At 36.3% G+C, this 26873-nt stretch overlaps 1 protein-coding gene across 1 annotated transcript; it reads left to right on the top strand.

Moving 5' to 3' along the window:
* Positions 1–10897: 10897 nt before the first annotated feature.
* LOC129279451 (uncharacterized) lies at positions 10898–26015 on the top strand. The gene is made up of 10 exons (XM_064110979.1): positions 10898–10942; positions 11501–11563; positions 12700–12850; positions 13302–13411; positions 14130–14233; positions 14956–15073; positions 19678–19828; positions 21208–21314; positions 22655–22758; positions 23520–26015. The coding sequence occupies exons 1-10, from the start codon at positions 10927–10929 to the stop codon at positions 23646–23648; spliced, it is 1053 nt and encodes a 350-aa protein (XP_063967049.1). The 5' UTR covers positions 10898–10926; the 3' UTR covers positions 23649–26015.
* Positions 26016–26873: the final 858 nt, after the last annotated feature.

Genomic DNA, 26873 nt, shown 5'->3' with positions numbered 1-26873 from the left:
ATTCCCCTTGTTTTTTTTTTTGAAAATAAATTGGAGCCCCCCGGGCCCCTACAGCGCCGCGCATGATATCACTCACCGGGGAATCAAGACCCACGACCACGCTATTTTCCATTAAAAAAAAAACAAGTGTAAGGGGCCTCGATAACGAGTATACTAATAGCCGTCATCCGAGCCCCACACACGGCGAATGCTGGGACAAGCGCATTGGACATCACAAAAAAAAAAAAAACTGAAAACAAATAAATTAATACATTAATTAATCAATATAAATACATTAATTAATCAATTAAAATAGATTGAAATGAGTGAACTTCCACACATAGAAATAATTAAAAACGAATGATACCTCTTACTCTCTATATCACAAAAGAAAAAAAACTGAAAACTAATAAATTAAATGATTAATTAATCAATTAGAATAGATTGAAATAAATGATACCTCTGACTCTCTATACTATCACAAAAGAAAAAAAAACTGAAAACAAATAAATTAAGTGATGAATAAAATACATTAATTAATCAATATAATAATACCTCTGACTTTCTACATCACAAAAGACAAAAAAACTGAAAACAAATAAATTAAATGATTAATGTATAAATATAAATACATTAATTAATCAATATAAATACATTAATTAATCAATTAAAATAGATTGAAATGAGTGAACTTCCACACATAGAAATAATTAAAAACGAATGATACCTCTTACTCTCTATATCACAAAAGAAAAAAAACTGAAAACTAATAAATTAAATGATTAATTAATCAATTAAAATAGATTGAAATAAATGATACCTCTGACCACTGCCTCTGACTCTCTATACTATCACAAAAGAAAAAAAAACTGAAAACAAATAGTGATGAATAATATACATTAATTAATCAATATAAATATAGATTGATAAATAAATAAATAAGTTAATAACTGTATCTATATATAAGTAAATCGACAAATAAATTTCTGAAGAAGTAAATACATACACATTTTATTATTCTCCTTGTTTATTTGGAAAATAAATTGGAGGCCCCCCCCCCCCCACTCCAGCGCCGCCCATGATAAATCTCACCGGCCGGGGAAACAAGCCCCACGACCACGTTATTTTCCATGATATAACAGTGCAAGGGGCCTCGATAACGAGTATACTAATAGCCGTCATCCGAGCCCCACGAACGTGCGAATGCTGGGAAAAGCGCATTGGACGGGGCCAGTTTCGCGATTATCTTAGGATGCAAGCTTAATAATATACTCGTGATATAGGCCCCGCTACTGTGTTGGAGTGCCTGAAGTGCCGGAGTGCGGGGCCTTTATAACGATTATAGTATTATACTCGTGAAACAGGCCCCGCGAACGGACATTCTGAGCCATTCAACACAGCAGCGGGGCCTATATCACGAGTATATATAGTGAGCTGAAGTTAGCAACCTAGATATTGAGGTATAATCGATTACAATTTTTTTCTCGAGCGGGGCCTATATCACGAGTATGCCAAGCAAACAAACTTACGTTGAAAGTTTGAAATTCCAGGTTTAACTTTATAGGCCTATCCAGGCAGTATCATCACTCTCATAGACTCAGGCTCAGCTCTGTCTGTCTCTGGCCGGCTCTGCGCTGCACAAGATATGATTAGCGCCACCTGCGACAAAAACAATTATACGAAATAAAGAGGTAATTTTTTTTTCATTTCTGGAAGTGAAATCCCGAGTGAAATTCTTTTTTCGTATAGTCTTACGTTATTATTCTGTCATCGCATCGAAGTCACTAATTTCAATTTTCAATACAAAGTGAGAATTCCATTTTTTTCTCCTTTCAGTTCGATCATGTCTAACATAATAGTTCCAAAAAATTAATGATATTTGGAGGAGGTCTGTTTTTATTATTATTTTTTTTAGCATACGGTATTGAATATTGCAAAACCAATTATCTTTCTTACCTTTTTCCCTTTTCCCCTATTTTTTTTCTTTTTTCCCTCCTCGATTTATTTTTCTTTAGTAAGCCTGAAAATTCACCGAGAACAGGGGCCCTACCTGGAGCCACACTTTTCAAAGTCATACTGCCAATTAAAAAGCTCCACAAAATTTGATGGAAATAATGGACTATTGTTCAACATTACTTATTTCAATAAACCTGATATGATTCCATTGTTCTTTATTTTTTCAAGACAACGCCTTCATGTGATCCCCTGGGCTGATCCACCAGGAAAGGCGGAACCGGGGGCAGGGGGGTTGGCAAGTGCCAAAAAAATTCCCCACCGAGGAAAAAAATCCCTTTTTTCAAAATGAAAAATTCCCTTTTTTTCAAAATGAAATGTGCCCTTTTTCAAAATGAAATATCCTCTTTGAAGTAAAACATAATCCATTTTAGGTTAGAAAATCACAAAATATTTGGCTAGCCATTCGCGCTCGCATCAATTAATTAAGTATAAGGTATTCGTCCTGTTCATAGTTACAAAATAGCATAGCATGTTTAGTTTTCAGGTTGGAATATCGCACATTTTGGGCTCGTGTTTCGCGCTCGCATCAATTAAAGGTACTCCTTCTATTCCTAGTAACAAACAGTGCTTAGAATATCCAGTTTTGGGGTGAGAAAAACACAATTTCTGGCTCTCGCTTCGCGCTCGCATCAATAATTTAGTAAGAAATACTCTTTCTGTTCATACACAAATGCTTAGAATGTCCAGTTTTCAGGTTAGAATATCACACATTTTTGGCTCGTGTTTTGTGCTCACACCAATTATTGTTTCTTAAGGTAGTCATTCTGTTCCTGGTTAAATAAAATGCCTAGAATGTCCAGTTTTCTGGTTAGAATATCATCACAAATTTTCAGCTCGAGCTTCGCGCTCGCATTATTCGATTGGTGAGATATGTAGCCTGTATCTTATTCATGAGTAACTAAATGCAGTCTTTAAAAGGTTCCTTTTCTGGTCAGTATATCAAAATTTCAGTTAATTCTTTACTTAGATTCACATCCTTTTTTTCATGATTACAAAAACTGCTCGGAATGTTTACTTTTCATGTCTTATTATATACATGAGTAGTTTGAGGTCGTGATTCGCGCTCGCAACATCTCGTAAGGATGCCCTTTTAACAGTAATTCCATAATTGACCAAAAAGCGAGTTTTACAACTTCAGATTTGAAAATTTTTCCAACCCGCTCGCTCGCGAAAAAAAATAAAACCTTAGTATAAGTATATATCTTATCAATGAGAAATCTCTTGAAATAAAACTTTGCTCAACTTAATTACTACAAAACACACAATCACAAAGATGATCTACTGATGGTGAAAATATCTGTTTGCACCAAAATGCCCTTTTTGGCATATAAGTGCCCATTTTGGCTTCGCTCCCCCCCCCCCCAACGAAAATGCGTTCCGCCGCCCCTGTGATCCACATAAACTTAGAGGCCTGTATACAAATAGGGCCTATTGTTATTTGGAAAGGTAATTATGATAGGATTTTATGTTTTTTGCAAACGAATTTTCAAAGATGAATTTGCATCACATTTAAGGCGATGCTCCCGGTTAATATAACTGGCGTCGATTCGGCAGACTCAGTACCCAATACTTCGCCTAGCGTGTCTCTGGCTCTTGATTCTAGGTAGGCCTATCTTCGGGTATTCTATGGAAGCAGGAGGCCGTCAAAAACACGGATATACGTCGTGTCGTAATTCAATTTACTACACGACGTAAATAATTACGTAGTGTAGTAATTCGAATTACTACACGACGTAAATAATTACGTAGTGTAGTAATTCGAATTACTACACGACGCAATTCCGAATTACTGCCCAACGATTTAACGTCATGACGTTAAATGAATTAGTGTCGCTACATCAAATAATTAAGGTCGTGTAGTAATTCGAATTACTACACGACGTAAATAATTACGTAGTGTAGTAATTCCAATTACTACACTACCTAAAGAATTACGTCGTGTAGTAAATAATTACTACACGACGTAATTCCGAATTACTGCTCAACGATTTAGTGTCATGACGTTAAATCAACCAATGGGATCATTCGTTATAAACCTACAAAGCAATGCCAGCGCGGGGGAACTTGAATGCGGGGCGCGCGGCCGATCGCGCTGGAGTTATCGACCAATAGCGCCCGACCATGGGCGGAAATCCCAGGGGGGGACGTGTCCCCCCCCCCCCCCTACTCAAAATAGTAGGGGGGACACAATATCAAATGTCCCCCTATAATTTTTGGTCTTTTATGATAGTAAGAAATACATCGTTCAATATCGAAATAAAACATGTATTTTAGGACGAAATTACCTTAAATTTGGGGTGATAATTTTCCAGCCCCTTGTCCCCCCTACCTTTTGGGAGAGATATCCGCCCCTGCGCCCGACCAATAAGGATTTTGAAGATAGCGGACTATAAATCAATAGATTTTGTGCACTGTGTCTACAAAAGCACGAAGTGAAATTGAAGGTAAGGTAAAAGATATCGGTATCAAGAGTAAACGATTATCTATTGAAGTTGGAACGCAAAAACTTATAAACATCGATTTATAGCATATTATGTATTGGAAGATGTCTGACATTGTGTTTTATTGCAACACTTAAGGGGAAGAAAATGATGTTTAATTTATGAGATGTCAAGGTATGCATCGATTTGTAAAGACATCAAAACTTATATTTGTTACATATATATGTATTTTATTTTGTATATGAATTGAAGTTGTCAATAAAAAATACTGAAAAAAAAATAAAAATAATCATGATAAGAATAATAAAACACATACTTATTGGTGGTTCCGGGAGCCGGATGAGGGGCCAGTGACGTAGCTACTGGGGGGGGGGGGGGGCTGGGAGGGCACGTGCCCCCCTTGAGATTTGGTGTGCCCCCCCCCCCCGGTGCCCCCCTGAAAAAAAATGGCAGAGCAAAAAAAAAAGGAGAAAGAAGAAAAGAATAAAGGAAAAGAAGAAGAAATACAGGAAAAAAGGAAAATTAGAGGGGGATGACGAGTGAATGAAATAATGTGAGGGGAAGACTTGCAAAAAATCAAAAACAAGTCTTTCATGTTACTACATAAAATTTTTGCTTGCGCTTCGCGCCAGAAAATGTTTGATTTTGGCGGGATTCTGCGTTTTTCGCCAATTTCTATATAGGATTGGGTCGTAGATTCAATCGTAAAAAATAAAGAGTTAGATCGAGTGTTTTAGCATGGGACTTGTACCAGGCAAAAGGGTATAGGCTTTAAGAAAACGCCAATCACTATTCCTATTATATGCCATTCGATATATTTAATAAGATTTAAAGAAAAATTATGCTTTTGGCGGGATTTTGCGATTTCCCTTTGATCGTAGATTCAACCGAAAACAATAAGATTTAAATCGAGTGTTCCACCATGGGACTTATACACTAGCGTACCTACGGGGGAGGGGGGGGGTGGGGGCAGGGAGGGCAGTCTGCCCCCCCCCCCACTGACGAGCCACAACCCATGCAAAGGACGTATCCCTGCCCCCCCCCCCCCCGACGAGCTTGAAAGACCTTTTTTGCCCCCCCCCCCCTGACGAGCTTGAAGACCTTTTTATTTTTTTTATTTTTTTTTATTTTTTTGCTTGTCAAATTTTTTGGCGGACGGTTTTGCCCACCCCCCCCCCTGTGGAAAATCCTAGGTACGCCACTGGACCTATACCATGTATGCCAGGTGCAAGGGTAATATCTTATGGGCTTCAAGAAAATTCCAACCATACAGATTTGCCACCCCCCTCCCTCCCAAACACATACACCATTAACTCCTATTGATGAGTCATGGTCTGTGTGTTTTTATCCTGGTTTTGCATTGTGGGCATAAAGATTTTTTTTTTTAAAGACCCGAAAAATCACCGTCTTTGTTTTGTTGTCATCCATACGTGCCCCTCACAGTGGCGTAGCTAGGATTTTTTCCCTGGGGGGGGGGGGGGCACTGGGGGTCCTTGCTTTTTCAGGGGGGGCACCATTTTTTCCGGTGTGTGTGTGTGTGTCACAAGGGCGGATCCGACTTACGCCAATAGGAGACGAAACAAAATTGCGCCAAAAGTCATTTTGGACAATTTCAGATTTTTAATTTTTGTCATGCACGGCTGAAAGACAACACTTTAAAGAATACCTCAGCAAAATATTTCATTCGGGAATTTGCATAAAGATTGTTAATTTCCTACCTCACATCGTAAAATGTGATATTTTGCGAAATGCCGCGTATATGACAACTTGAAAAACAAGCCCTTTCACAGGAGGTTTTTCAAGTAGGAATCTGAAAAAGGCACGAACATAATCCTGATATATTCTTTTTTTTATGTGAAAGGGTTCAAAGTAGATAAAAGACACATTTCAGGAGGTTTATAGGATAATTATTCCTCGAAATAGGCTGATAATCCACGTTTTTTGCATTTACATTAGAAACGTTTAGATTTCCGTGGATTTCCGTTTAAATTCTATCATCATTATTTTGCCAGATGTCGAAGCTTTATTAAGTCGATACCAAATTTAGCTGCCCGTTTTTGCCCGTTTTCATGTTAGAGCCGATTTTACTTGACACAGCACCCCCAAACCTGTTCAAAAACCGTCATTTTTATACCGCGCAGTTATCGCAGCGCACCGTGTGGGGTGTACATTGCCGTTCATTTTTGCACGGCGGGGACGATCTAGTCTGCTGGGCAAACCCTTCGCTCGAGTTAAGGGTCTGAATGTGCAGCCTACTCATGCCTTGTGTACTGAAGGCTCTCTCGCTATTGGAACAGCAAGTTTTGTATGTGCTAGTCTTTGCGTGGAGGCACACTTGTTGATCAAAGTTCCAATGAGGGTCTGTGCCTGCAGACTAGGGACGATCCCCTTCTATTCCATGAAAATGACATGAATTCCGGGCATGATGTAAACAAAATGAAGGTTGATAACTCATATGAGGGCTACCCACCCCTCTTCCAGAGATAAAAGTTAATTGTAGTATAATTTCAGCCCAAAACCCTCCTCATATAGTAAAACATTAGTGGTGTTATATACTATGCGTTTTACTAAAGTCTACCCGCTTGATAAAGCACGGTTAATATTTTCAGATTTTGAACTATTGTTTTTAATCTGATGATCATTTTGATGCCATGAAATTATTTTCAGGATCTCATACACACTTTTTAGCCATGTGAGAAGCATAAACCAACATTCACTCTGGTCAATCTTGAAGTAACACAGAACACAAAGTTTATATACTGCACATTGTTTAGCGTAATTTGTCTTTTCACAGATAGGTTTTAAGTAGCCAATCAAAATTTGGTATCAAAGTGACGTCATATCGACTTTAAATTATGTTCAGTCGATTCTACGCCCCAAATTACCCTTAATCAACATGTTTAAGTAAAAATATAATACGGGATATAATTTTGGCGCACTTTCAACTCATTCTGGCCCACTGTGGGACGGGGCCCGTAATAACCTTCACCTATATTTTCCCCGATCAGTCACTTCTTAGTTTTATTCTTATAAAACAACACAAACATGAAATAATCTCATAAGCCTTATAAAAAGTGCGAGCGCGAAGCGCGGGCGATTTTTTTTCTACTTTCACGTATTTTGTCCTGAAAATTTAATATTCTGGGCAATGTTATGTGTGATCCTGAACAAGATTCATATGTATCTAGATGGTTACTGCGAACGCCAAGAGCGAGAGCAGATTTTTTTAAACTGTTCTAGCATTATCGAAAAGGGACCTGTTAAGGACTGCTTACAGTTACCCACGAAGACGGTATATATCTCAATAATGCGAGCGCGAAACGCGAGCAAATTTTTTGGACATTCCGACCTAAAAAAAATTGTCATTCTAAGCACTTTTTGTATTAATAAATGGGATAGGTATGTAACTAAACAATTGATGCGAGCGCGAAGCGCGAGAGGAAGAAGATCGAGATTTTAAACCTAAAAGCGGGACACTCTATTCATATTTTGTAAATCATAAATAGGATATAGTTAATTGGTTATCATTAATAATGCGATCGTGAAGCGTGAGCAGACAATTATTGATATTCTGATGTGAAACTTGATTATTTAAATAAATTTTGAATAAAGAACATGCAGACTATCGCGCATGTTTTAGATTTAGACCTAGAATCTGGGCATTCTGAATACATTTGTTTAATGGAACTTAACGGAATACACGTAGACAATAGGAACTTGGCAAATCAAACAATGCGACCACACAGCGTGAGCTTAAAATGCTGATATTTATGTAGACCATAAAACGGACATTTTACAGAGCACTTAAATTTGTAAATAAAAAAAGATAATGAAAGCTCGATGTCCGAGCCAAAATATGTTTTGTATATTGACTTCAAAACTTGCTGCATATCAGCCTATTGAGCAAGATATGGATCTCATCGAACAGGCAATTCTGGCGCGAAGTAACATGAAAGATTTGTTGTTGATTCTTTGCAAGTCTTCCCCTCACATTTATTTCATTCACTCGTCTTACTCCTCTTATTTTCCTTTTTTTTCTGTCTTTCTTCTTCTTTTCCTTTTTTCTTTTCTTCTTTCTCCCTTTTTTTTTCCTTTGCCATTTTTTCAGGGGGGCACCGGGGGGGGGAGGGGAGGGCACACCAAATCTTCTCAAGGGGGCACGTGCCCTCCCAGCCCCCCCCCCCCCCGGTAGCTACGCCACTGGCCCCTCATCCGGCTCCCGGAACCACCAATCAGTATGAGTTTTATTATTCTTATCATTATTATTATTATTATTTTGTATTCAGTAGTTTTTATTGACAACTTCAATTCATATACAAAATAAAATACATATTATAACAAATAGAAGTTTGATGTCTTTACAAATTGATGCATACCTTGACAACTCATGAATTAAACATCAATGTCAGACATCTATCAATACATAATCATAAATCATTACCAATGCTAATCGATGTTTATAAGTTTTTTCGTTCCAACTTCAATAGATAATCGTTTACTCTTGATACCGATATCTTTTAACTTAATTCGTACTTTTGTAGACACGGTACACAAAGTCTATTGATTTATAGTTCGATATCTTCAAAATCCTTATTGGTCGATAACTCCAGCGCGATCAGCCGCACGCCCCGCATTCAAGTTCCCCCGCGCTGGCATTGCTTTGTAGGTTTATAACGGACGATCCCATTGGTTGATTTAACGTCATGACACTAAATCGTTGAGCAGTAATTCGGAATTACGTCGTGTAGTAATTATTTACTACACGACGTAATTCTTTAGGTAGTGTAGTAATTGGAATTACTACACTACGTAATTATTTACGTCGTGTAGTAATTCGAATTACTACACGACCTTAATTATTTGATGTATCGACACTAATTCATTTAACGTCATGACGTTAAATCGGTGGGCAGTAATTCGGAATTGCGTCGTGTAGTAATTCGAATTACTACACTACGTAATTATTTACGTCGTGTAGTAATTCGAATTGCTACACTACGTAATTATTTACGTTGTGTAGTAAATTGAATTACGACGCGACGTATATCCGTGTTTTTGACGGTCTCCTGCTTCCATAGTATGCACCTCACCAGAAACATGCATCTTGAACATGATCGGCTGCGAAACAGTTGCACCTTATTTATACCGGAAGTGGAGACCGAGCGAGGTTGTACGAGGGGAAATCCCCTTGCTCACGTTTGTTAGTACATAGTGTGTCATAAATAAATACTCTGTTTTATACACTGCAAAAACTCCGGTGTTGATTTAACACCAGCCCAGAGGTATATGTCCACACCAGAGAAGTGTTAAACAACACCGGTTTTGGTATTATAGTCTAACACCAGATAGGTGTTTATACAACACCAATTAGTTTTAAAACAGCATCGGTTTGATTCCAAAATGGTGTTGTTTCAATACTTCTCTGGTGTGGACATATATAGATTCCGGACTGGTGTTAAATCAACACCGGGTTTTTTGCAGTGTACTCGGGAATGCGTAGAGAACTGTCATTACAAGAGGTCTCTACCTTATAATGGCAGTGACTCTTATCCCAATATTTTGTGTATATATTTAAAACATCAACTAAATTGCCATATTGCTTTCGAAAATCGATCATCTCATGTAAAAAAAAATAATGATAATAAATAGGATCTAGCACCCTCATCATGATAATAGTCCGGCATCAAAACACACCTTTATATGCCTATAATCTTTGTTTATCACTCTTGCTTAATTAGTTTATTGCTTTCCAAAATACAATAAACTTAACATTATTAGAGACAGCAAAGTCAGCAAAGAAAATAAGTTCTTGAATATGGACCAAAATACTATAGGATGAGAGAAATATTTTCGAACTCAATCTTTGCCGAATGATTATATTCTAACATGTTGCCACTTTCTCGCTAAAATTAAATTCTAGTAAAGCTAGTCTCTATAGGCCTACGATAAAACCGGAAAGAAACGCAATTAAGGGAACACATTAAACCAACAGAAACATCACTCTTGTTAAAATGCAAGGTGTGTAAAATGTAGAGATAGTGAAAAAAGTTATAAATTGGCAGGTCAAATATAATGTCACCCATCCTTATTTATTTTCATTTTCACTCACACGCCCCTGTAATAGATCCAACCTTTATTACAAGGACCGTGGAATGGTTTTGAAAATGGGGGGGGGGGGGGGCTTACCATGCCAAAAAAAAATCACAATCAGATGGTCATTTTTTTACGTTTTTGTACACAGTTTTAGAAAAAAAAGTGGGGGAGGGGGCTGAAGCACCCCTCACAGCCCCCCGGTTCCACGGCCCCTGTATTAGAAACTATGAATACCCCCCAAACTCTGTCGGCAGAATATTGTCGAACTTTGTACTGTGAACCAATGTTTATCGGCCTGTTTAGTGACTTTAGTCTATACATGTTTGGATGTTCAAAGGCCTCATAATACTCAATGTAGTACTAGTATCGCTATACTTTGACTGGATGGATAACGATCATGTCCACTGGAATTAGTAAGATGTGGTATAGTCTAATATGGTCATGATAGCATTAAGCTATAAGTATGGGTTGCTGCTGTTGTTGTTGTTGTTGTTGTTGTTCTTGCTCTTGTTGTTGTTGATACTGTTGTTGTTTAGTTTGTTTTCCCTTACAATTAATTTACGCTTCAAATTTTTATGATATATAATTATAGATATAAATCTGCCTTTGTGTCAGGTAAGTGTTGTAGAAGAAAGTAAACAATAAGGTTAATTTAAATTTTAAAACCAGCACCACGTTACGTTTTGCAGGGTTACAGTTCATATTATTCTCATTTAATCAACACATGAGTCTAGAATATCCATACCACAAAAAACTATATTAGATCTAATTTTAGTCTCTTAGATATTTTTTACAGACAGTATATAATATTCATAAGAATTTATTAATTAAACTCGTCTATAATCATTCTCCCAAAGAAAGACATAATATTATAGTAACTCTTTTTCAAGAAATGTGTTTGTCATTGATGATGTGAAGCACTTAGAGCAAGAGTTTTTTGTAGTTTTATTGTTTTGTTGATTTTTGTACAGGGGGAAAGGTTTTTCTAAGATATTTTCCTGGTGTTTTCTTCCTAGCAAGACGACATGGAACAGGTATGTACAAACCAGGGGCAGATCTAGGGCCCAGCGCCCCCCCCCCCCCCACCTGGATTTTTCAAAAACTGTAGGGGGTAGAAATGGCAGCGTTTTAATGAAAATAAAAAATAATTTCAGCCCCTTCTTCATATCTGATCATCATTGTCCTGGCTTTTATTCCTGTATCCCACCTTTATGCACCTTAACTAATTAAGAGAGAGTTAAATTGGTTCCATGACATTTGCTCTGGTGACAATTGCTCCGCTCTAAATTCCACATACTAATCGAATGACCAACTTCAGGGGCCGCGGAACGGTTTTGAAGGTGGGGGGGAATGAGCCGAAAGTGGGGGGCTGACCATGCAAAAAATCATAATCAGATGGTAATTTTTACGGTTTTGTAAACGGTATTGGAAAAAAAAGTGCGGGGGTTGAAGCCCCCGCAGCTTCCCCCACCCGGTTCCGCAGCCCCTGATTACTTAAACCTAACCCGGGACCTAACATAAAAAACCTATTGCAAACCTATATAACCCTATATCTTAGACGATATTAAGCCCGAAGAAATTGTCGCAGGGGAAATGTGTCACCGTTAAATTTGGGCCTATATACTGTAGATTTCATTGCTTGATTTTTTTAAAGGGGGGGGGGTTATTTCCACAAATCGGTGGCGTTACAAAACTTTGATATAATTAGGCCTAGATAACTAAGCTGAACAACTTTTACATATTCACACGAATACGAAATACATGAACAATTAACAGGCATTTACTACAAAAGTATGAATGGAGTACATAAACAGGAAACGTATAGAGGAGAAGCAGAATGCTTGTAGGAGGTTCCCTCGTCATACATAACTTTTAAAATTGTTTTGTAGATCCTAATGTCCATGGTTCATTAATAACCAACATTCATGATTTTGATTAGAATTCTAATCATTTGCTAATGAAAATTGATTACATTTTATGATTTGAATAAATTAACCACATGCAGCCATTCCTGAATATTCCCTGTAATATACCTTTCCTGATCTGCCGAACAGTATAAATGTCGATCATTAATGTTAGATCTAATTACTTTTTTGTTTTTTCTTGGGGGACGAACAAGTCGTAGCATTATAAAAAAAATCATCATAATATTCCGTTTAAATGTTTATAGTACCTCTTCATGAAGCCATCCAGCAGCTCTCCTGGTTACTAGGGATATGGGAATCTGAGACAGCAAAGGGATTCTTTCCAACAATCAAACCATTTGAATACAAAGAGACATTAGAGTTTACTCATGTTGGACAACCTATTCTGAATTTCAGGTAACGCACGACTTGTTTACTATTTCTTTCATCAACTTTTTGAACATGCAATACAAAAAAAGAAAGATGACATATATGCAGAGGCCGGAGAACGATTTATAAAAGTGGGAACATTAGCCAAATTTTGAGACTGAACATGCATAAGATCACAATTTATGGGCTATTCAAGTTTTGTACACGTTCACTGAAAATAGCAGGGGTGATATGCAGCCCAGCCCCCCCCCCCTCACTCCTGATATGTATGTGGCTCATTTCATATCAACCAAAGGTTTTCAGTTCGCTCTCACTCATAATTTGATCATGTAACCGATTACAAAATAAGCTTAAAATCCATTCTTTCAGATCAGTATAAAATTCCGCTTGCGCTTCGCGCTCGCATTTTCTGAGATACGTTTCCTGTACACTAAGTCGAATACAAACATTGCTTTATGTCCGTCTTTCTTTTTTTCAGGTCGAGAGCTTTCAGTATACCTGAAAATGAACCAAAACACGCAGAGAATGGTTTTCTGAGGATTAATATTGAGAAAAATCTTGTATCTTTTATGGTAGCTATGAACATTGGTAAGCTTCAGTGGTTCTTATTCTTATTTTGCTTTTGATATATTATGGAAAACCTCATTTTAATACCAAAATCTCAAACTTTAATTCTAACATGGTTTATTATCTTAACCTTCTATGCCTATCCTTATGAATTAAAATTATCTCTTTTGATTGCCCAGATGTTCTTGATGTCAATTTCGTGAGAACGGTCATCTGTTAAAGACAAGATATTCCCAATTGCACTAAAATGAAAGAAATTTAATGTTCTGTTTGACATAAATTTTCTTGTGTTGACCATAAATGCATGTATACGGGGTCCATAATTTGGTTTTCAACTTGTAAGAACTTTTTGGAAGCAGTTCCATCATTGAAAAGTAAAAGTTTAGAACCCCCTCTTTCTTTTGAAAATGTAAATGTACTTTTATCTACATACCATCTCCTGATTTTACGGAATCCGTTATTTACCCCTGTCATATAAGGTTATGGCATAGAAGAAATTGTGACACCAAAGAAAATTATTTTTATCTTAGGGTATATCAGTTATCATGTATTTATTTCATGAGTAAAATCAAGGTTCAAGGTTCATCGACAGACATTTGTGCAAAAACATGACGATGTGTGTAAGAATATCCTTGATTGAAATCGAAAACACAACAGATCAATGTGACAGTGGCTGATCCAAGGGTTTACATATATAAACATGTGTAAACAAAATAATGACAATTATTTTATCTTTCAGGCATTGTTGAGATATCGGAAGGGAAGGTAGTTGACACCGAGCTCCAACTTGAATCTATAGGACTACATCACATGTCTACCACAAATCTACCCATCACTACAAAAGTACGTTAAAGGGGAATGAAACCTTTGAAACAAGTTGGCTTTTGTGGAAACAGAAAATCAAACAAAGAGATCAAAGAAAGTTTGAGAAAAATCAGACAAATAATGAGAAAGTTATGAGCTTTTGAATTGTGCAATCACTAATGCTATGCAGATCCTCCCTATTGGCAATGCAACAACTATTTATGATGTCACATGTGAACAACTTTCCCTTTGATGGACTATAAAATACCACGAAAGTGTCTATTTTTGCTCTTTCTTAGGGTGATACAAACTCTTTATCCAAAATGTATTCTTTGTAAATCTGTATTACATGCCCTCCTATAGAAAGAATACATGATCTACTGATAGATGTGAGAAAAGAGGCAGTTTAAGTGAAATATATAGAAAAGTAATAGGAAAGTTGTTCACATGTGACATCACACATCTTTGTCACATTAAATAATATTATTTCAACTAAAAAATAAAATAAATATCGATTGAAGTTGAAGAGAAGGCCTATATAGAGTTGATTGTAACAAGGAATAGTTTGTAGATGAAAGTTCATCTTGAGATAGAATTGTTGTAGACATGGTAGAGAAGATAACTTTAAATAATTATGTGGTATGTAAACGAGTCGATTAAGATTATCATCACAAAATATCTTTGATAAAGAAGGTCTCGGGATATTATTGAATCTATACTGAAAATGCTCCCTTGATTATTTTTTTCTTTTAATTTGTTAGGTAGCTCGGACATTCAATCTGATTGATGAGGTGACACTGGAACAAAACGTTTCCATGGCAACAGTCTCAACTCCAACGTTGACACCTCACCTGAGCGTTCGATACAAAAAAGTACTGTAATAGGAATACTTTTCACAAGAAGATAATTTTTATTGCGGGCTTAGATAACTTGAGCATGTGATGAGTTGACTTTATCTGAGGCTATACTCGCACAAGGCTAGCAAAAGGACATTCTTGTACTGTTGATATCCCCTTATACCCATGTTATTTTGGGGATGGGGTCTGTATCGTGCCGTCGCGTGCCCCCTCCCTCACTATCAAGTTACAAGGTATATGTAAAACATATCATGCTCGTACATAATTGATCCTAAACAAGTAATCGCCCTTCGATATCAGATTACCATAAACCAGTATGTTATTATCTTTCCAATACCCTATATAACGCTGTTTAAATGGGTACTCCGGGCTGAAAATAATTTATATCTAAATAAGTAGAGTAAAATTCACAGAGCAAAATGCTGAAAATTTTATCAAAAACTAATAACATTAACCAAGTTATCGTATTTTAAAGTTTAACAATATTTATGAAAACATTTATATCATGTATGCACATCGTCATGAATAATTATAAAGTGGGCTTGTAATGTCACATCCCACATTTTCTTATATACATGAAATCATAATTATTTCTCTCTCTTTTGCATACATGTGTGAATGATATGTCTCCCTTATAATGGAATAAGTTGCAACAATGAATATATAATGCATTAAATCAGTTTTCAATCCAATTGTTTTATTTTTTGGTGTGGAAAAATGAATAAACATCATTTAATGTAACAAAATGCAAAAGAAGTGGGGATATGACATCAGTTTGCTCATTGAATATTCATGAAGATATGCATAGAAATGTTTCACCAAAATATTGCACATGTTTAAAATGCCATAACTTTGTTATTTCATGTCCGATTTTTGATCAAGTTTTCAGTGCTTTGTGTGTCCGATTTGTCTTCATCTGTTCAAATCATATTATTCTTAGCCTGGAGGGCTTTAGTTCTTTTGACAAGTTGGCCTATACCTATGCACCCTTTTCCTACTAGTATACGATCATGTTATCCAATTTGGGTTCCGGGACTACAGTAGGTTTTAATAGTTCTAATATTTGGTGTGTCATTCTCTTTCTGTACTTTGTCACTTGTAAATACGTTGAAAATATTTTTTTTTTCTAGGACTTGTCCTTAATAGTTGTATAACTTTGTTGTTTTTGAAGTACTCTCTTACCATTATTAATGCAAAAATAAAACCACTATTTTGAAACAAAACTAAATCAAACCAATACTGTAAGTTAGTCAGTCTAGTCTTCATATCCTTCGTATCCTTCCTAACACGTCCCTGGTTCGAAGTTCGAGTCCAGGGGGCCGTTTCACAAAGCTGTTAGTAAGTTGAGAGTGACTTTAAGAACGACTGGTGAACCTTTTATTTCTTCCGCGCTAAATACTCGTCAATGACAATTTAATGGTGAATATCATATACCACAAGAAGGGATTACCAGTCATTCTTAAAGTCACTCCTAAAGGACAAGTCCACCCCAACAAAAAGTTGAGTTGAATAGAAAGAGAAAAATCCAACAAACAACGCTGAAAATTTCATCAAAATTGGATGTAAAATAAAAAAGTTATGACATTTTAAAGTTTTGCTTAATTTCATGCAGCTCTGTAAGTGCTTAATGGGGGAAGTTCACCCTTTTATTGAAATAATAGCAGAAAAAAAAATATTGAAGGTTTGAGAAAAATCTATCAAAGAATAAAATAGTCATTAGAATTTTAATTATTTGATTTGTGACGTCGTATGCGAGCAGCTTTCCTACATCGTATGGTAAAAAAAATTCAGTGGCATGTAATTTTCTCAGAAAATTTAAAATGCTTTTTACTGTACCATCGGTGTATCAATAGACAAATCGTTTCAAACCCGTTTCTAAAACGAAAAAAAAAGTCATCACGAACCATTAAAAAATTGAAATTTTAATATGCATTTTATCTTACATCGTACATAATGGGGCAGCTGCTCGTTTATGACGTCACAAATCGAAAACTTAAATTCTATATTTCTTAATCTTAATCTTTTATCAAACTTTCATCAATATTTTTTTCTGCTATTTTTACAAAAAACTGCTCTTCAGGGTGAACTTCCCCTTTAATTAGCACTTCGTTTTTGAGAGTATAGCATAATACCTATGACACAACACAACCCCATGCCCCTCTCCCCTTAATTGGTTTACACTAGTATGGGCCTATACAACGTATAAATCAGGGGCCGCGGAACCGGGGGGGGGGGGGGGGCTGGGGGGGCTTCATGCAGCCCCCCACTTTTTTCCAAAACCGTATACAAAAACGTAAAAATGACCATATGATTGTGATTTTTAGCATGGTCAGCCCCCCCCCACTTTTGGCTCAGCCCCCCCCCCCCCCCCACTTTCAAAACCGTTCCGCGGCCCCTGTAAATTATAAAGGGGAGAGAGAAAAGGAGAGAATTAAATACATGAAAATGGATCATGTAACTCTATTGTCCCAATCTATTACCCCACCCCTGTCATTCATGAGGAAAAATAACATCAAATTTAGGTCGTCTAGCTCCCACCATCCCACCCCAACCCCAACCAACCCCTCCCCCTACCCTGCCACCGCCATTGAAACGAGTGTGTTATTCGATCCCTGTACCGTACTGGTTGTTTGCACACCCTGTACATATACATTTCCGGGCTGACCTGGGAATCTGATAAGCTCCTTTGGACGACAGGAACTCGGTGGGATCGGCGCCGAGGCTCAGGGCGAGGTCGGACTGTAAGCTACGATACTTCGGTAAAGAGCGTACAGCTCAGTCGAGACTGAGGGGCAATCCAGTTGGATCGGTTAATTGCGTTGAACAACACAACTTCACAAGCATCGTTGCCGTAATTTGAAATTTGGAAGTAATAATTTCTATTTTCATCATGTCTGGTAAGTTTATGCCGGTACAAGAAAATAAAAAGTAAACAATATATGGCAGGATCATGGATGCCGGTGAGAAGTTTGAGACTGACTTTTTGATTATCATGACATGATTATGTTTTCGTAGGTATGGTATAGTAAGTCGGCTATAGTGCAGGGGCCGATTGCACGAAAGGGTCCTTGCAAGGACCGTCTTTCGTGTCGCCCATCTTTTATGATACGCCATGTGAAACGCATTTCAAATAAATTATCTGCAAATATATTTCATTTGTCCGTTAGAATAAACAAAAATATTTTTTCATAAAATGATGTGATATCTCGTGAAATTGTATAAAATTTGACTTAAAAGCTAGCTTACGAATTTTATATGTTTATCATAAATTTCAGAAACACCCCACTTATAGCGCATCATAAAAGATGGGCGACACAAAAGACGGTCCTTGGAAAGACCCTTTCGTGCAATCGGCCCCAGATCTATATATGAGTTCGTCCATGATGATCAATTGATGGTGCAGGTGTGAGGTGTCTGGTGACTGGTGTTATTTGTGCATGTGAGAATAAATAGATCTAGATCTAACTCAAGATTCTATTTTGCTGTACAAAACACTCACAACTGAACTTGCTGTGTTGGGCCCCCTAGCCTAGGCCTAGGCCTAGTATTGAAAATAAACGAATACAGTCTACAGACATGTTACATGTCATTTGTAGCCTTATTCTGTTATTTAATTAAGGTATTTTTAGTCTAGATCTACTTAGTGTGTGAAATTTTCATCAATAAATTTGAGTTATAAACTTCCTTTTTTTTTAGGGGGAGATTAAATCTATTTATATTATTGTTATTATTATTAATATTATTTCTTCTTCTGCTCCTCTTCCCTCTCCTCCCCCTTCCCATACACTATACAGTATTAATAATCTGAATTGAATTTTATCCCTAATAATAATACTAATATAATAATATTGTCATATTATTGTCATTAATATTATTGTATTAGTATATTATTAACTATACAAGGCATTTTAGGAGATAAATAAAAGTCACATTTCGCTCGCTACTTTCAATCCGAGACCAACGAGGTAAACATTTGCCATGTTGCCCTCCCCGGGCTTTGCCCATAGGAATCCTGTACAAAACAGAGGGCAATATTGGCCATATTTCTGCTAGCGCGCTTGCGCAGTAGGAGCCGATTTTGATTGCTAATTTCAGTATTTTAGAAATCTGGCTGGAACCAGTTTATGAACCAACGCATTGTAGATAATGCGCGGAACGGTCAGTGCATACACAAACGTAACCAAAGCAGAAGATTTCTACACGTTGTGTGTATGTGCGCGCCATGCACGATGCGCGACTGCAAGCTGGTAACAATTTACATCACAATTGCTTATTAAGGGTTTTCTTCACTAAGTTCGTCAATAACCTGAAGTAAAAATACTTAGTGATATTCTGATAAGCAAATAACAGGCATATAAACTGTTCCAAATAATAGCTTGAATTACACATTGTACAGCCTTAGGTAATAATAATAATATTGACTGGCTCTTCTTTCGGAAAACATCAAATATGTCGCCCTTAAAAGAACCATATTGCCCTCGTGTAAAGACTTGGGCCAATATGATTCTGTTGCGGGCAACATATTTGATGTTCCCCTCAAGTCCAGTCAATATTATATAATCATGATACTATAATATTTCATCTGTTGTACATGCTGATAATGTATTGGGTATACTATCCTTGTAGCGCCCCTTCACGATGCTTTGCAGCAGCTCTCGTGGTTACTAGGGACATGGGAGTCCGATACGGCAAAGGGATTCTTTCCAACAATCAAACCATTTGAGTACAAAGAAACCTTGGAGTTCACTCATGTCGGACAACCAGTTCTGAATTTCAGGTAAGGTCCATCCGGGCTTCATGTAGTATGTTATCTAGATGTGATTACCATCATTGTCTCGCTTCAAAAAACTTGTTATAACAAGTGCACAAATTCAATAACATTAACAAGTTTACTGTCGGCCAGTCAGGTTGAATAATTTCAGGAGCTTTTAACTGTTAATTGCAAACTTGTCATAACAAGTTTTATGCAACGGGCCACAGGCCTTGCAAAGATACTCCACACGGAGAAGAGCAGGTGCATTGTAATATTTGAGTGATGAGGCTACGAAAGAGCATTTAGCGAGAATATGGTATTATACAACTATATAACATTAAATTCAAGTCGATGTTCCATAGAGCTGTGTGTATAGTTACCCAAAACCAATGGGTTATCAACATGGCACAATTTCTTTTCAATTGGGCTTGCCTAGCAAAGCATCATGCTCCGTGTTGGTATCCCCCATTCCACAAAAAGCAAGACCTCTGAAAGACTGCTGTAAGACCATGATACTTGCTTGATCTTTTAAGGGTCTTTCAACAAACTTTCAAAGGTCTCAGGTCTTTCATGATTCCTGATGGATCTTTCAGTGGTCTTTGTGGTCTTCATGGTCTCCAAAACTTTTTGAAACGGTTAAAAACAGTCTTTCAACGGTCTTAAGGAAAATGGTCTTTTGATGGTCTTTCATTGGTCTTTCGATTTTTTGCAGAGATCACTGTAAGACTCATGAGAGATAATTGAAAGACCAGGCAAAGTCCGTGGAAAGAATTCTGAAAAATCACTTGTTGCATAAGCGATCTCCAAAAGACCATTGAATGATCTCTATAGAACTATATCCATCAGTCTTTCAGAGTTCTTTGAGGGGTCTTTCTGAGCCATTCCACAGAGATGACAAAGTTCAGTTATCTTGGAGACTGCTGTAAGACCTTCCCAATTTTTGGTCCTTCAAAGGTCTCCCCTCTGGAATGGGGGCCTAACCCATTAAAACCGGGTTGACCAAACTCTATCAATGGCTCTGCCCAGAACTATACAGTTCTATGGTTCTAAGATGCAAAGGGATATAACATTTAGAATGAGAAAGGATCACCCGTCTTAATTAAAATTTATTCATGCAGTTCTATTGTTTAATGTGTTATTTTACAGTACTGTGAAACCTGTCTATAGTGACCACCTATGGGAAATAAAATGTGGCCTATATAGATGGGTGGCTGTTATAGACAGGTTCCTATACACACATATGCCTCCACTTGAGTCAGTTTTAGTGCCCTTTATAGAGACAGGTGTATACTATAGACAGGTGGCTGCTGTAGACAGGTTTGCCTGTATTTTATCATGAAATAAATTAGAATATTCAAAATAGATGTCTCCTCTTACTACACCCTCATTGTTTTCTATTTCAGATTCAGTTCCTTCACTCCTGATAATGTTCCAAAGCACCGAGACAGTGGCTTCCTAAGAGTGAACATGGGAACCAATCAGGTTGCTTTTATTTCTGCTCAAAATGTTGGTAAGTGGTTGGAGAGATTCCCCAGGGAGTAGAAAGTGGAGAATGTTTAAGACTGTTGCTTCCTGAGAGTTACCATGGAAATTAATCAGGTTTCTTTTATTTTCGCTCAAAATGTTGCCTCAATACTTGTAGGAGCTATAGTCATTCATAAGCTCTAAGGATGCAGGTTCTTCCAACACAGAACAAGAACAGATGGAGAGGTAGATGTTGCTGGTTTGAAGTTCTGTGCTCCACTGCCTGACCCAATGGCAGGGCATATTTTATTATTCACAAAAACACTTGGTTGTCTGCACACGGTACATAGATATTGAAATTAAGTCAAGTTTAACAATAAGAAAGTAATGTATTCGTGTAGAAGATCCAATTACAGTACATCAGAGAGTCTTGCAGTATGAATATTCATTATTCAGTCAACCAGGAGAGAGTAGGAGAGTATGAAACATAGCTGAAGAGAGGGCCAAGAGATAAGGAATTTGATAACAAAAGGAATGCTCAAGTGAGGGATGCAAGGAATGAAGGATAGATGAGGGTAACAAAGAAGATGGGGATAACAAAGGCAAGAAGGCTGATGGAGACTGAAGAAATGAGGAATGTAAACTAGGGTCATTTTGGAGTAGAGCAATGTCCTGTAAATGTGAAAGGGGGTTAAAGAGGTGAAATCTGGCTTGAATAAGCCAGTTCACGGTTAGCTCATGATCAACTTTTTTCAAATGACCTTTGTGATTTTTCATTAGGATAAGCACTATCATTTTCAAATGTAGATGTTGCGTAAGCTTCACCGGTAGAGTATTCAAATTCTAAGAACAAAAGGCATTGTATAGACCAGGTGACTAGAATAGTACATCAGGGATAAAGTTTGGAAATCTGTTTTATTGTCTGCCTTTGGCACATTTGACTATTGTTTAGGCTACTGTCAAATACCAGTGATTATGAAGGCTCTATTTATTACTCTTCAGCTTGGATGTGATAAATATTTTGAAAGGAATACATGAATAATCATCAGTGAATCAGTGAATTTGAAAGCCACCTTAATGGTTGTCTCCAATGACCTTTTTCTGCTCGTGCGCAGTTTACAACCGTGAACAGTCTTATTATTATTGTCTGTTCACTTCCCTTCATTTTCCTTGAAATAAACATAATTGTTTAAAGGAAATATTTTTTTGTGTGCAAATTTAAACAATGAAGTCATATTAAGAAAAAAAAATAGTTTATACCACCCTGGCAAATTATTAAATTAATAAAACTTGCTATATTCATTTTTCCAATATATTTTATATGTATATAGTTTTTAATTCTTTTTTATATTGGGAAATAAATGATTTGATTTGATACCCATACAGGAATTGTAGAGATAGAGGAAGGTAGCGTAAATGGAAATGAACTTCAGCTTGAATCTACGGGCATCCTTCATGCATCATTTGCCTCTTTACCCCATACAACAAAGGTGAGTGTATTGATCATAACCAAGAGTACTTTTCTACTGATAGAGGGTGGCGAGGACACCCTCCCCACCTGATGTTTTTAAAGTAGTGAAGAAAAAATTAACAAACAAGAAAAAGGTGAAAGTGGAAGAGTATCAAAAAGATAGGTCTTGGTCATAAAGTTCTATGATACCTATTGAAAAAAATTCACCTGTGGGTCGTCTACCCCCCCCCCCCCCCACCCCCCACCTCTCTATTAGGATACCGTGCCACCTCTCCTGCTTCTCTATAGACTGGTTTTGTGAAGTCTCTAATGTAAGGTTCAAAAATTGATTTTCTGATCATCACTCTTTTATAAAAAAAAAACTCTTTTCAGATGAAACTTTGAAGGTCTTTTATACATTCACATAGTCATGAAATTCTGATAAGGAAAAAATCAGCATCAAGGAAAGGCCGGTTCTAGACTTTAATGTAGTTTAAAGTCAGTTTCAATACTTGATATTACTTGATATTTTTTAGAAGATTGAATTCATGGATTTATTTTTCTAGACATCAGACCCTTTTTTCATTTGTATCTATAATGACAGTTAGGTCATTGTCATAAATATACAGATTGAATTTATTGAATTTAATAGAAGTGTAACATGCCAAATGTGTATTGATTTCATGGAAAAAAGGAAAACCTGTATGGAATATGCCATTAGTTCTGTAATGACCTTAACATTTAATTAATTTCAATAAGTTAATATGCATCTCATCGCGTGTGTGCGGTTCTTGCTTTCAGATTGCAAGGACATTCAAGCTAATCGATCCGTCTACTTTGGAACAGACTGTTTCTATGGCAACGACTACCACTCCAGAAATGAAACCACATTTGAGCGTTCGATACAAAAAAAGTCAAAGTAATCTTTAAGTTTGACAGAGAGAAACATATGCTCATATCTTTTTAAAGAATAAGAGTACATTTGTAATTCAAAGATTATAATATGCTTCTATGAACAAGAATCTTCAGAAAAAGCAGTTTAGCTCAAAGTAGGAAAAGAAGAATTAGTCACTAAATGCCAGTGTCCAATCAAGTTCATCGTTATATGGGCACTTTGTTCAAAATACTGACCAGGAACCAATCGTAATGGTTCTTTCATATTTTAAATTAATCGTAGACATGTAATTCACAGAGCCTGGTTACTTGTCTTATTTTAATCCCATGAATTGTGTTGCAACCAATTTGGTCTATGGTCATCATTCTACTGGTGAGTGAGGGGAGATTAAAAGAGTAAACAAGGCGCAAAAAAAATAGTTTTTTAATTTTTTGTTGAAACGACAATCATGTTGATCATGTTATGATATGATGTATAAGAAAAATACACTAAATTTGTTTTTGGTATTTATGTCATATAACACAGTTTAGATTATAATTATTGGTGTATACTGTAGTTGTATTCTAAAAGGGTAGTTAATTAAGCATATATTCAAAGTATACTGTATATCAAAAGTAGTTGAAAATGCATTTATAGTAAAAGTAGTTAAGAATGTAATTTTTTTCTATGTTCATTTAAACATTTCAAAATTTTGTTGGTATTGCATGTAAGACTAACACTTTATTTTGTTTGAATCACAATTATATTTCTGCTATCCCCAAATCCCCAATTTAAGGAGAAAAATTTGTCATGAACACATAATTATTATGAATGGCCTGAAAGAGTATGTTCTCTCAAACAATTTTATACCATATTTATGTGATAATATGTGTTAATGCTTAGATAATCAGTAGGTATTCTTTGCAGCGATATAAATTTTGATTTGCGCCAGAGTGGGGCATGACTGCAATGAATGAATCCAGATGTCAATAATGCCATAATCCTACAAAGGTTGCATTGAAATCCCTTTCAAAACACCTTATCAATAACTAATATCGTAATTGGTTTAATAAAAACACTGTTAGTATCAATTCTCAAGTTAATTTAATTGAAAAGGAATAATTTGCAAGTATTTGCAAGTATGTTTACTAACTTGTGTAGGATTATGACATCATTGGTACCTTGATTTATTCATTGCAGTCATATCTGTCTTTGGCACAAATCAAAATTTATATCACTGCAAAGAATCCCTCATGATCATCCAAGCGTGAAGGCATGCCACATAAATACAGTATCAAAATATTTATGAGAAGATACTCTTTCCAGCCATATATATAGAATATATGCGCTCATGACATATTTCTCACTTAAATTGGGGATTTTTGAGGTGTCAAGTTTTTTTTACTCACACGGTATATGTAGTTCAAAACAGGCTGAAGTGGTTACATGAGTTTATCCTGAAATAACTGTAACCTACATGTAATGTATTCTCATAGGGCAACTCGGGGCATATATGGGTTTCATATTCCTGTTCGTACATAATTGGTTAGAAATTAAGTATGTGTACCAGCTGTTGGAACATTTCATTGTAATGAAATGAAAATCTGTTCCCAATATTCACAAAAGGGTATTTCACGCTGAAATCAAGTTGATTGGAATTAATAATAGAATAACATTATACACGCAACACAGTGGAACAACCATCAAAGTCTGATGAAAAATTATGGTCATGAAAGTTGTATTATTTTTCTTGAATGGTTTGATGTAATTATGCCTGTTGGTAAGTTGATGTCATAGACTGACTTATTGTCGTTTGAATGTTTAGTTTAAAATGAAATCTGCAATATTTTTATGTTTGTTTTCATAGATGTGCAGTAATAATCTCTTCCCCCTTGTATCAGTGAGTATGACTGTAAACATTCCACAAAAATCAAGAAATGTTTTATATGGTTTGAGTAGACAATACAAATATTTGTTATTTCATTTCATGGGATAGAAAAAGCGTGAGATTTGTTTTCTAATGTAAATTAAATTTTACTGTTTTGCTTGATTAATTTCCTCTTCATAATAAATAAAAGAATAAAATCAACCTGACCCCTTGTTAATATGTATATTTGTTTCTGTAAGATGTCATATTCATTTATTTAGTACATTAAGCATATTTATTATGTTCTGATATGCAATTGATGCTCTGTAGTGGAATCTTAGAGGCATTGTCGTATGCTGGGGGAAGGCGAGGGGGTAGACTTTGTGATCTGCCCACCATTTATTTACATGATCTATATATGACTATTAAACATATTATGTTACCATGTTTTGTTCCTGTCACCTGGAAAATATGTCAAATAACACACTGCTTTGTGCATGTTATCAATACAGCCATATCTCTGCCATTGTATTAAATTTGCTGTAAAGTAATGAGATTACTGAAATATTGAAGTTTTTATGTTCTTTGTCTTTTAGTGTAAATTCAGCTTCATGAATTTGATTGAAAAAGGAGATGAGACAAATGCGAACTGGTATAGATTTCAAGTGATGACAAAATGAATGAGATTAGAAGAAGCATTGAAAGAAGTGATTTCCCCCCTTTTTTTTGTATATTACCCACAAACGAATCAAACTCTTAATGAGCACCCCCCTGCAACATTCCCTGACAAGCCTCTTAAAAGAAATTAGTTATTCAAAATGGAGAAAGGGTGTTGAGAGACCATGGAGACGGTATATATGGGGGAGGGGCTATATGGGGAAGACATTCGTGGATTTATTTTTTTTTAACTGATATATATATATGTTGAAAATTAGAGATAGAATTTTCAAGACTTTTCCTTGTTAAGAAAGTGACACGGTGATTGAAGTGACTACGTTTCATAATAATTTCAAGTTAAAAGGGGACACACACCTCCCCCAATTTAATGAAAGTATGCACATGCTTGTTGCCCCCTTTAACATTTCCCTTACTCTGAATAGAAAGCTTTATGCTCAACGACTCATTTTCCGTGTTATAATAGCCATCTTGGATAAGGAGAGAGTCGACCCTCTCTTAGTATAAATATTATTTATAGCGATCATTATGAATAATGGTTGAATAAGATTTCTTTATCACCAATAAGTTGATGGGCATAGCATTGATGGGAGAGAGAGGAGCGGGGAGGGTATTTGCAGGCCTGCCAAATGCTCCTTTTTTAAAGGAGTCAATCCATTTTTTTTTTTTTTGGGGGGGGGGAAATTGTTCATGTACATTATGATTATATCATAGGGAAAGAAAACTTTTTTTTTGTCCA

This window comes from Lytechinus pictus, chromosome 16 (genome assembly GCF_037042905.1).
Source record: "Lytechinus pictus isolate F3 Inbred chromosome 16, Lp3.0, whole genome shotgun sequence".
NCBI lineage: Eukaryota > Metazoa > Echinodermata > Echinoidea > Temnopleuroida > Toxopneustidae > Lytechinus > Lytechinus pictus.
The sequence above is the reverse complement of the archived record's forward strand: the minus strand, read 5'-3'. Positions and strand labels throughout refer to the sequence as shown.